Source organism: Notechis scutatus, chromosome 4 (assembly GCF_049901735.1).
Source record: "Notechis scutatus isolate UNSWTSFEM ecotype Mainland chromosome 4, rNotScu1.2, whole genome shotgun sequence".
Taxonomy (NCBI): domain Eukaryota; kingdom Metazoa; phylum Chordata; class Lepidosauria; order Squamata; family Elapidae; genus Notechis; species Notechis scutatus.
Window position 1 is genome coordinate 89,362,969 of NC_142012.1, and position 12,913 is coordinate 89,375,881.

General features: G+C 41.7%; 1 protein-coding gene across 1 annotated transcript in view; it reads right to left on the reverse strand.

Moving 5' to 3' along the window:
- Nucleotides 1–6,486: 6,486 nt before the first annotated feature.
- The window catches only part of CDH23 (cadherin related 23), a 564,480-nt gene continuing 558,053 nt past the window's right edge, over nucleotides 6,487–12,913 (reverse strand). Inside the window, exons 66-68 of the mRNA XM_087964088.1 lie at nucleotides 12,204–12,333; nucleotides 11,322–11,444; nucleotides 6,487–7,585 (exon numbers count right to left, since the gene is read on the reverse strand). Coding sequence (XP_087820214.1) covers nucleotides 7,256–7,585; nucleotides 11,322–11,444; nucleotides 12,204–12,333 — 583 coding nt within the window. The 3' untranslated portion in view covers nucleotides 6,487–7,255. The remainder of the gene's footprint in view (nucleotides 7,586–11,321; nucleotides 11,445–12,203; nucleotides 12,334–12,913) is intronic.

A 12,913-nucleotide genomic window follows, 5' to 3' on the forward strand; every position in this document is an offset into this window, starting at 1 on the left:
AAGTAGGTAAGTCGGGGTGCAAGGCCTTTGAAAGAGGGACTTTGTACGTCATGGTTCCATGAATAAAGCTTCTCTCCTTGAGTCATTAAAACAATTGTGCCTTTTGCAAAGCTTGTTTGGTTATTTCAAAAAGCCTGATACCTAACAGGCTCCTCTAGAACAGGATTTCCCAAGCTTGGCAACTTTAAGGCTCGTGAACTTCAATTCCCAGAACTCACCCAATCCTAGCTTCTGCATCGGGTGACCCACATGACAGTGGTGCTGAGCCTGACAATTGGAGAGCATTGAGATCTGCTCTACCTCTATGTAGTCGAATGGGACCTGCATTATTCCACAATTCCTCTTTCAAATGCTTTCACTGGCCAAACAAATGACATCTCAAAGTGGTAGAAATGTCATGTTTTTGGTAAGCACTGAAACATCTATTCTCTATTCTCTCTCTCTCTCTCTCATCTGTCTGTCCATCCATTATCTATCTATCTATCTATCTATCTATCTATCTATCTATCTATCTATCTATCTATCTATCTATCTATCTATCTATCTATCTATCTATCTATCTATCTATCTATCTATCTATCATCTATCTATCCATCTATCATCTATCAATCTATATCATCTATGTCTATATCTGTCTATATATCATCTATCTATCATCTATCTATCCATCTATCATCTATCAATCTATATCATCTATATCTATCTGTCTATATATGTCTATCTATCTATCTATCTATCTATCTATCTATCTATCTATCTATCTATCTATCTATCTATCTATCTATCTATCTATCTATCATCTATCCATCTATATATCTATCAACTATATCAGGGGTTACTAACCGTTTGGACCTCAGGGACCACCAAACTCATAATTTTAAATCCCGGGGACCACTAATATGAATTTTGACTGACGGTGGCTTGCTGATGCTGGTGGGAGAGAGAGAGAGAGAGATTCGATCTAACCTCTCTCCCTCTCCCTCTCCCTCTCTCCCTCTCTCTCTCTCTCTCTCTCACACACACACACACACACACACACACAGAGGCAGGGGTGGGATTCAAAGTTATTAACAACCAGTTCTGTGGGCATGGCCTAATTTGTAGGTGTGGCTTGGTGGTCATGTGATGCCTGGGCATGGCTTGTATGTAAATATAAATATTTATGTAAATATTGAATTTTTTATTTAAAAAAGAGCAACTTTTACCCAAAATCAGGCAAAGCAGGCGGGCAGATTGAGTTGCTCATGGAATCATAGATTCATTCAGAGATCTATCATCTGCCATCGGTTATCTGAGTCTGCACTGAATAATAGAAACTTCAGTCCTAAGGAAGGTTCGGCTCTGCTTAAAAGTAGAACCGAAGATCTAAAGATTAGCTAGAAAGCAAGAACTCCAACAATTTCTTGCTTTCTAGCTAATCTAAATCTCCTGGCACAGCAGAACAGCTGATGGTTGGAGGAAAAAAAAAAGGAAAAATAGCAACTTAGCAGGCAAGTTTGCCAGGTAAGGAGTGAGTGGGCAGGAGGGTTCCTGCGGGCCATGTGGGCGGCGCAGCCTTGTGTTCCTTCGCAGCCTGGATTAATTGCTTTGTGGGGGAGCTCTGGGGATGACATTTCTCTGCGGACCATCAAAATTTTCTCGCGGCCCACCAGTGGGCCACGGTCCACCAGTTGGCAACCACTGATATATATCTATCTCTATATCATCTATCTATCATCTATATCTGCTATCATCTATCTATATATATCTATCATCTATATCTATCTATCTATCTATCTATCTATCTATCTATCTATCTATCTATCTATCTATCATCTATTTATCATCATCTATATCTATCATCTATATACAGGTAGTCAAGTTATGTTCGCAATTAAGTTCAAAATTTGTGTTGCCGAGTGAAACATTTGTTAAGTGAGTTTGCCCCATTTTACGACTTTCGTTGCCACAGTTGTTAAGTGAATCCTTTGTTAAGTTAGTAACATGGTTGTTAAGTGAATCCGGCTTCCCCATGGACTTTGCTCATCAAAAGGTCACAAAAGCTGATCACATGACTCCAGGACACAACTGTCATAAATACAAGTCAGTTGCCAAGCATCTGAATTTTGATCATGTGACTATAGGGATGCTGCAATGGTTGCAAGTGTGGAAAATGGTCATAACTCACTTTTTTCCAGTGCCGTTGTAACTTTGAACAGTCACTAAATGAACTGTTGTAACTCAAGGACTAGCTGTGTCTCATCTATCTTGTTTTATTAGAAAAGTAGCCTTGCCTTTTCAGGTTACACCAAAGCGAAAATAATCATTTTCCACCAAAACTCCCTTTCTGCAGAAAGACCCAGAATCAAGAACAGTATCGGACACAAATAGCAACAGCAACAGAATGTACATTTCTTGGTAAACCTGTGATTTACATAGATAGATGGATGAGAAAGAGAAGGAGATAGAAAGACAGAGACATGACTTTGGATATCAATTCAATCTATATTATGAAAAATAGTCTCCTAAAAGAACATTATTCTGTGCATCTTCCAAACCTTCTGGCCTTAGAAATGTTAAAGTGTGTTCTTACAAGCTTCACATAGAACTTTGATTTTTCTAAAACGAACGAAATCTTCCCATTACTTTTGAGCATCTCTTGTATTCTAGTTCAGTGATCCCCAACCTTTTTACGCCGGGGCCCGGCACGGCATCAGCTGGGCACCGCTGCCTGGTACCGGCATCAGCTACGCCGCCATCTTTTTTTTGATGAAAAGTGCTTCTGGTGACCTCACCAGAAGCACTTTTCATCAAAAGATAGCGGCGCTTACGCTTCGTGAGCTTTCCGGGTAGAAATGGCTTTCTACCCGAAAAGCTCACCGAAGCGCTGGCGCCATCTTTTTGATGAAAGCGTGCTTCCGGTGAGCTTTCTACCCGGAAAAGCTCACCGGAAGCACTTTTCATCAAAAAGATGGCGGCGCCCAGCAAGCCAGCGGCCCGGTAGGACTTGTTCCGCGGACCGGCATCGGTCCGTGGACCGTGGTTGGGGACCCTGTTCTAGTTGACACATGAAAAAAGAAGACGACAACATTAAATTGTGCTATATGGTCCAAGAGTTCAACCAGCAGGAAAAGACATGGTGTGGGTAGACATAGGAAATGTAGGGGTTAGGTATTACTAGATTCTCAGCCATCCAAGTCATGGTTGTCCCAAAGTGCTTTTTCAAGATGGAATTGAACTTTCTGGTTTTTCTTTGAAGATCCTTTGCTTCTCATCCAAGAAACTTTTTCAGCTTTGACTGGATGAAAAGCAAAACATCTTCAAAGAAAAACCAGAAAGTCCAATTCCATCTTGAAAAAGCACCTTTTTGGACTATTAGATATATATATTGTTACACTGGTCTGACTCAATCACAATCTTTTTGAATGGATGATTAAAATACAGGGATGACAATGAAGTGAGGCAGGTATTTGCTACCATTCAACTCATATCTTAGGGCAAATGTTTTAGAAGTAAATGATTTCTAGGTATTAAAGGTAAAGGTTCCCCTCGCACATACGTGCTAGTTGTTTCTGGCTTTAGGGGGCGGTGCTCATCTCCGTTACAAAGCCAAAGACCCAGCACTGTCTGAAGACGTCTCCGTGGTCATGTGACCGGCATGACTAAACACCAAAGCTGCATGGAACACTGTCACCTTCCCACCAAAATGGTCCCTATTTTACTACTTGCATTTTTACATGCTTTCGAACTGCTAGGTTGGCAGAAGCTGTGACAAGTAACGGGAGCTCACTCCATTACGTGGTGCTAGGGATTCGAACTGCCGAACTGCCAACATTTCTGATCGACAAGCTCAGCGTCTTAGCCACTGCGTCCCCCATATATATATGGTATTCCCAGGGGTGGGATTCAAATTTTTTAACAACTGGTTCTGTGGGCGTGGCTTAGTTGGTGGGTGTGGCTTGGTGGTCATGTGACTGGGTGGACGTGGCTTGGTGGTCCTGTTACTGGCTGGGCGTGGCCAACTCAATATCACTCACATCGAGGCACGCATCTCCTCGCCTGGCCTCTCATGACTGTGGGGATGCTGCAACAGTCGTAAGTGTGAAAAATGGTCATAAGTCACTTTTTTCAGTGCCATTGTAACTTTGAATGGTCACTCCACACAAGCAAAGTACCAGCAAAGGAGGGGAAAAAACTCCAGAGACGTTCCAGAGACAGGAAGTCTAGTCCTGCCAAGAATGTAATAAGGGTTAAGGGAGAGGCAGTTTCTGTAAGCAACACCAGAATGTTTCCTTCCTGCCTTCCTTACAGGATTAGGCCAGTAATTTCTTCTAACAACCGGTTCTCCGAACTTCTGAGAATGTTAACAATCGGTTCTAGCAAATAGGTGCGAACTGGTAGAATCCCAATCCCACCCCTGGGTATTCCCCCATATATATATATATATGGTATTCAGCTTTGTTCAGGTATTTTCCCACATTATATTTGTGCTTTTAAAGTTGTAGCAAAAGTTGTAGCAACTTTAAAAGCACAACTATAATGACGTGGGAAAATACCCGAACAAAGCTGAATACCATACATATAAATACCTGCAAAAACTTGAAAACAAATATCTATATATCGATATCGATATCGATATCGATAGATAGATAGATAGATATAGATAGATAGATATAGATATATCTTTATTCTTTTTTGTAACACATTATTTTTAAACCTTTTGTGTCATAACATAATCCAACTTGAAAATGATTAAAGACTATTTTCAAGTAGAACTAGTTTGTCCTAATATTGGTGGTTTCAATTTTATAGTTCTGGAGATGACTGTAGCTACCATAGTGTACATATCTGACTTCTTTCAGTCAAATTTTGCTGGCAAAGGGTTAATAGTAGACATGAGCAAAATTTGCCCTTTCCCCTCCAGGTCAACATCTGGAGAAGCCACATCTGTAATGGACAAATCAGTTCTGTCAAAAATTGTACGTTTTTTATGCAAATTTATACTATTGGAACCATCTTTAAGTATATAATAAGAAACTCATAATTCAGCAGCTTGAGAATACTGTTTTTGGGGGTTTTGAATGCTTATTTCAAGTCACCTGAACATTTCAGGAAAAACTGATAGCATCTAATAGAGATTTAGAAGCTAAATAGATATTTTGCTATTTCAGCAGGAAATGTATGCTTGACAGCTGTGGCTGAAAATCCTGATTAGCAAGTGCATGTCAGCTCACCATTGCATGTTGCTATTTAATGGCAATTAGAAACTTCCTGTGACGAGCCACAATTTCCATCCTCCTATAATCTACCAGTTGCTGAGATTGCAAATTTACATGTAATAACCCAAAACAGCAGCCATTTCAACCAATAAGAGATAGTAAAACTGAAATCTCAGTAAACAGTTATGGTGCAAAGGCTGGTGATAGTAGCTAAATGTTACATGAATGCAATTCCTATATATGAATGATAAATGATTTTTTTCTTGCCTACAAATTCCAGCAAATAGAACAGTCCATTCTTGAACACCTACTGCTATTTTCCTATGCATTAGAATAGATCACCATCCACCTTGTCATGCTTTTCTTCAGACATTGCTTTTAGGCATGTGGAGTTGTTCTTCCACTATCTTAAGTTCTGCTAAATGGATTCATATAAATATCAGGTTAAATAGGTTTTCTTAGATCTAATGTATTCACATCAGAACAATGTTAGATCTTTATATATACTATATACTGCTGCATAATCCATAAGGGACACACTTAATACCCTTCCTTGGTAGTTTTAAGAATATGTTACTGTTGTGGCCTCGATTCCCGAGCCTATGCTGTCAGAGGACCTGGAAGATGATGATGAGGAACTGGGAATGACTTCCTCCCCAGGACCTTCCTCTCTGATAATGCCTCAGGTTCCATCAGACAACCGAGAGGAACAGCCTGAGATTAATCAGGAGGAAGGCATATCGGAGCAACCCCTGACAGGGAGTAAAGAGGAAGAGTGTTGGCTCGATCCTAAGCAGCGTCGTAGGGAGAAACGTGAGCAGCAACGTAGGAGGCGTGGGAGGGTCAGCTGAGTCATTTAGCCACACCACACAGGGGATAAAAGTGGCTGTGTTGTCAGCTGGAACTTTGTACGAGACAAAGTTTAACCTTACTTCAGATTTTCTTTGTGGACTGCCTTGTGATTTTCTGTGAGTAAAATTTTATTTGCTATCAGTTCGGACTTGGCAGACAGGATGTGGTGGAATGCCAAGAATATTATCAGTTCCAAAGAATTAACTCTGTGAAGTCCGAGCCAGCTTGCCTGCCTGTGTTTGTGTGTGTGTGTACTCTTTCATCTTTTCGGAAAGAAGAAAGGCGAGACAGAACATGTTACTATATTGATGAATGCAATTATCATTCTGATTTTTCTGCTGGAGTGTGTGCATTCAATCTAAAGTAATCATAAAACCTATGGCAAAATGGTTAATGTGACATTTGGGATGGGAAAAAAAGGACACACAGATTAACCAAACTCATGTGTAATGTATTTCTGGTTCCTTTAACAGACCATTCCAAAAACTCTCAACACATTATTGTTTGAAATAAAAGAAGAAGAAAAAAAAATTACACACCAACACTCTGACATTCAGAACCTTAATTATCCACTCAGTTTGGTTGCTGAAATATTTTTGTAAGCCAGCAAAATGAAAACATGGCTTCAGGTTTCTTTTTCGGGAAATATGACAACACGGATTAATGCTGAACAGATTTATGGAGCTTCCTGAAGATTATCACACCACTACTGTGTGTCAGACCAAATGGAAACATCGTAGAATCATCTTAGCTGCATTCAGGTGGTAGCCATCATTCCCTGCTACCAGGGTGTCAGGAGAACACATCTTGATCCAGTTGAGAGAACCTGTTATAGAGCCTTGTTGACCCTACTGATGGAACATGGCACCGTGATTATTGCAATTCTAGCTTTAAGTTTATATCCCGAGGCCTCCCACAGCTTTAATTTGAAACACTTTATATCTGAGAACAAAATTAAGAGAGCGAGTCCAATCTTTGAGCCTCTGGTCCTCAGAGCCTTCATCCCTGGAGCTAGACTCTTCAGGACTGCTATAACAAAAGGATGTCTTATCTCGGTCGGATTTACTCTGGAACAGGCGATGGCCTGGCATTGGGTGACCCTGCCCTCTTCTCTTCCCTTTTGCCCTTTAGTCTACCCTCCCGCTGCAGGAGTCTGTGTAGGCCCAGGATCCCTTGGAGGGCTACACCAGGGATGCCACTTCTAGTCATAACTCCGTGATTTCCAGTGGGCTCTCCATGATCACTTCTCTCATCTTGTGCATGGGGGTGGATTTGGCAGACTCCGTACGGGCGTTTCTGTCACAGTAGGACCCACCTTCAGCAGTCAGTGTCTCTAAGGAGCGAGCTAGTATTTTCTGGTCATCCTCAGGAAGGCTGTTGAGGTCCGAGGTTAGGAGTGTGCCTGTGCTACCATGGACTACATGGATGCCATCAGGTCCCTTGAGCTCAACAGGCTGCTGATGCCGAAAGCGAAGGCTCCCTTGACTCGGGCTTCTTTGCTCCTCCTCCTCCTCATCCAGATCATTCTGGATCAGCTGGGAAAAAAACCGACCAACATATCACGTACTTTGCATTTTCTCAAGCTGATTTTTCCACTGTTTTCAATAGTAAGAATATTGCCTTTCCGCATGAATTAGAATAGACTCCTTCTGGGTCTATTCCTGAAAATCCTGGTTACATCTAGAACCTAAGGTGTGCCTCCCATTTCTGCACAAGCTATTTTGCAAAGCGACAAAAATTTGACCCTCCTTTTCCCTTTAAAACCGACCTACTATAGGCAGTTAATACTATATACTTACCAGCAAAGAGTATAGAACCAGGGGTGGGCTCCTGGGGGGTTCGCAGATCCTCTAGCTAAGATTCTGCACAGTTTGTAGAACCCCCAAATCCCACCCCTCCTATCCCAGGAGTTCCCAAGTGGCCCGTTTTAGATGCAGGTAAGTGCAGGGTGCACGCAGAGGCTCAGGCAGGGCGAAAAACGGGCCTGTTTGGGAAGTTTGGGAAGTCCGAAAATGAGCCTGTTTCAGAGACCCCCCAGAGCCCAGAGAGGCTGTTTTTGCCCTACTGGAGGCTCGAGAAAAGCTTCCGGAGCCCGGGAAGGGCAAAAATGCAGCCCCCACCCCTCCCATGGTGCAGGAGACCAACTAGGCCACACCCACCATGGCCACGCCCACCCAGCAACCGGGCTGAAAACCCCTTGCTAAATTTTTTGAAGCCCAGCCCTGTATAGAACTAACATGACTAAAATGCATCAATGAGATCTATGAAAGATGTTTTGCCCTGTTTTTTTTTTTTTCATGAGCACTTATTTCTTAAACCTTAGTAGGAAAGGGAACTTTGTTTGTATAAAATTATTATATAAGAGTCTTAAAGAACCTGCACTTCAGCTTTCTAGCTGATGCTAGGTCTGAACCTCACAAACAAACTGAATTGGGGGCACTGTTTGCTTGGCCCATTCCCCAATGCAGTCCAGATGACTGGATACTGTAGTGTATTCAAATACAGACTTCTAATACTACATTCCTATTGGTTAGTTAATACAGCATAATGATTGGTTAAGAACAACAAGTTCCGATTGGCCGCATAAGCGGCGGGAAGTTTAAACACATGTCATTGGTTGCGAGCCGCGAGCAGCCGCTATAAAAAGGGCTGCCGCGGCTCGACTTCAGTTGAAGTTACTGGTTGCTAATAAAGAGCTGATTTCAACTCCGGTATCCGAGTCTGCTTTGTCTTGGCGATAGAACAGATACTATATCCCCTTCATACACTCTCAGCCTGCAAATACACTCCTTACCATTCTCAGATTAGATTCAAAACTGCTGTTTTCCAACCGTAACCATCTTAGGCCTTTCAACGTGGATGGTCTTCAGAACTTGGTTCTCTCTTAGTAGGAGGGCCAGCAGTGTCTAGCATGCACACACACACACACACACACACACACACACCCCGCTTTGGCTGATTGCTGCTCTGGGTTGAGTTGCTGTGTACTTTGTTATTATTTGTTTATTTTATTTGTTCAATTTCTGCGACTGTTCATCTCAGTCAGTGGTGGGATTCATATTGTTTTACCACCGGTTCGGTGGGAGTGGCTTGGTGGGCATGCTTTGCGCGTGCACACAGAGGCTTTCCTTCTGACCTTCTCTCCTGCAATCCTGAACTCTCCCTGTGTCTTCAACAGCTGATGCACAGCAATCCGCTGTGCTGCGTGCTGCAGCTGAGCATCAAAAGCAGGAAATAAAGGTCGGTATGGAGCCAGGGCAGGTGGGCAGGCCCAGCAGCTGATCGTTGGAGCGAACCGGTTCGCTCCCAGATGATCATTGGAGCTACTGGTTCGGCTGAACCAGACCGAACCAGTAGAATACCACCACTGATCTCAGTCAATGACGCTGGGCAGTTGATTTTCTTTAAAAAATAATAATAATAATGGAGGATGTTCCAACTCATTAAGTCAATGAGCTATCCTTAACCCTACAAACTCAGCTCTAGTAGACAATCTTTGGGTGTCTTTCCAAACTGTGTGAAGCAGTCTCCCCTTGTGTTTACCTTCTACCCACAGGCTCCCCTTCTCTTTTTGAAAAAAGACTGTAGGGACATTGCTAATGTGTTTCTACGAAGTATCAGTTCTCCCTTGTTGCACTTTCCATGGACCTACAGGAATAAAACAGCAATCTGTTCCTTGAGGCTTTGATAGCACTGGAATTATGCTGGTACCATAAACCAAAGAAAGAAAAATGGGATTGCATAAATGCTGAAGAAGATAAGATGGGAAGGGGTGGAGGGTAGGACATCCATGTGTGTAAACACATGGGAAAGCAAAGGAAAACATGGGAAGAATCACCAAAAAGAAAAGGCTGATGTTAGTAGACCAGGTAGTCATAATCGAGCCAGTTTGATTTATCTTCTGTTCATAGGTGGACAAGAAGCAAGGAAATTACTATCAGGTCTTAGGGTGGCCATAGTCTGGACTGAGCACTAGCTTGGTTGTATTGCCAACCCACAGCAATTGGGATCGAGATTTCTGAGGCTGATTTATGAAACATTGAGGAGCAATATAGGACATAGCAATTTTATATTGAATTTCCCAAAGAATGAAGCACCTATATTCCCACAGATGTTGGCTGAATTAGCCCTCACATTATCACATTGACTCAAACTGCCGACAATTATATTTTGACTCTATCCAAGGGGACATAGTCTCTCTATCCTTTATCGAGATCCCAGGTTTGTATTTTGACATCCCTCCAAATAACTATCCTATCTATTTGGGGCTACAGTTCTCCCAATCCTTTGTCACCACTGACAAGGATTGTTGTGGATAATGAGATCTGAAATACACGAACATCAGCAGGTTGCATAAATCTTTGGGAAAGACATATTTACTCAATTGAGCTCTAAAAGGAATTTGTTTAATTTGGTTTCTTCTTAATTTCTGGCATTTTAGCATGGCAGACAAAAAAACAACAACTGGATAGCATGGTAACCAACGGTAATAAAACACATAGAAAAATAACATTTCACCTGTTCAAATGAAGAGTATTAAGAACTCCTGTCTTCAATAGAGTAGAAATAACCAAAGTTGATATTTGGCAAGCCTTTGCTCTTGGAAATTTAGAACTCCAGAGAAAACTAGCTGCAAGCACCGTATAATAGGTACAGAAGGATTCAGCTCTGGAAAGATAAGACACGCCAACCCAGTGGGCACTGCAAACATTTTCTTGAACCCCATGCACACACAGACTCTACCTCAGAGACTGAGGACTGGTCCCCATGGCTGGTGGTAGCTCTATGCACCATCCGTTCAGCAAGCAGTCTTTTTAGCCGCATGTAATCGTCCAAGACTACCTTTAAAAGAGACGCCTGGAGGGAAGGGGGGAAATGGGCAATGGGAGATATTATACTGGATTCTTTTGGACTGAACCTGAAATTAACTGGCCTAGGGAATCCTCATGAGAAGTTCCTCTAAAGCTCAATGGATATTTTCCCTCATATTTTTTTTAATAGCGGGAACAATGATCTGAAGACTACCTGAGATTTAGAAGAAATGCTTTTCAGCTGTCTCTGGTCAATGCCTGCATTAAATGGACACTCAAAAGTTCTATACTAAATATACACCAAATAGTGTCAAAGAGTCAATTTGTTTTTTTTAAAAAATAATTTTTTTCCTCTGACTTTTTACTCAAAAGTCTCTTGCAAACCTACATGGCAACAGATGATATTTGCTGGAAAGCTGCGGATTATGATGTCAAGGATATTGATGGCATAGATACGCACCTTGATAGGCCCTTCTCTCATGATCTGGCCCAGCTTTGCAATATTATCGTACTCCTGAATAGCTGCCCTCAGGTAGTGATCTTCTTCTGGCTTGGAAGCTGAAGGACCCCGTCCAAAGGTTCCCTAAAAAGAAGAAACTTAGAAGAACTTCTGTGGCCTCAACAGGCCTGAAGGAAAGATCATAATGGATTTTTTTTTCCCTCGGAAATTTTACCCAATTCAGTAATTGTTAGGAACTTTTCATGTAAATCACTTCTGCTTTTTAGTGGCCAACCTTTTTTTGGTCAAACTTAATTATTAAGGATACCTGCAGCAAGTTGAATAAAATTACATCAGTATAAAGGAGCAAATACAGCATCACATTACCTCACAGACAACTTTATTATTTCTAACCTTACCAATCTGAAACAATTCTAAAGCTACTATCCTAGTTTTGAGCTAAAAAAAAACACCTTCTGCTTTGATTACCAGGATTTAGGCTTACCAAAATTGTAACAAATATCCTGACATAACAGGATAGTGAAGTTTGACATGGAAAGACAATTCTAAATTGCATGGAATCGTAGCATAATAATAATTGAAAAAACAAAACTATTTGTTTACTATCCATTATGATTTTCTGCAGCAAGTAGAGTTTTTGTTTAAAAGATAAAATGTGCAAAATAACACCTTAATGAAAGTATTCCCCCTTCTGTAGTGGTCTTCAATGATTAACACAAGTACAAAACAGTTGGGATATTGCACATTGCTCCTCCTTGTTCCCCACGTGTATTCATGCTCACATTAGTCCAATTTTTCCCTACTAATGCTACTTCTGGCAGAGTTAGGCCATTAGGCTGGCGGTTTTTTTAAACCCTTAAAGCTAAGCAGCTATCATCTCACATGGGTCCTGGTGGGACTATTCCACAAGTCTGTGATTTCACTCAGGTTCTCAGGTAGATTATCTTCATGTTCAGCCTGTGCTGCCAATTCCAGGTTTCTGCAGAACGGATCGAGCCACACAGGGTTCGCTCTGTCAGGGATAGATGAAGCCTAGAATGAAACTCTAGCCAACTTTGAACACTAAAAGAACACAACCAGTAAAACGGGATTTTTAAACAGAATATATAAATATATGTAACAATATATAAAGAGAACTGGTATGCCTAGTGAAAAGAAGAATTAGGGGTGGCATGATAGCAGTGTTCCAATATTTGAGGGGCTGCCACAAAGAGGCGGCGGGGGGGGGCGGTGTCAACCTATTTTCCAAAGCACCAGAAAGCAAGACAAGAAACAATGGAGGGAAATTAATCAAGGAGAGAGGCAACCTGGAACTAAGGAGAAATTTCCTAACAGTGAGAACAATTCACCAGTGGAAAAGCTTGCCTTCAGAAATTGTGGGTGCTTCGAGGTTTTTAAGAAAAGACTGGACAGTGACTTCTGAATTTGTATAGTCTCCTGCTTGGGCAGGGGGTTGGGCTAGAGGAGACCTCCAAGGTCCCATCCAACTCTGTTATTTTGTTACACAGTATACTATTAAAAGTACATGCAAATGTATATATGGCGGTAAGGTGAAGGGCGGAGGTGTGGTTGTATGTGCATGCAGAACAACC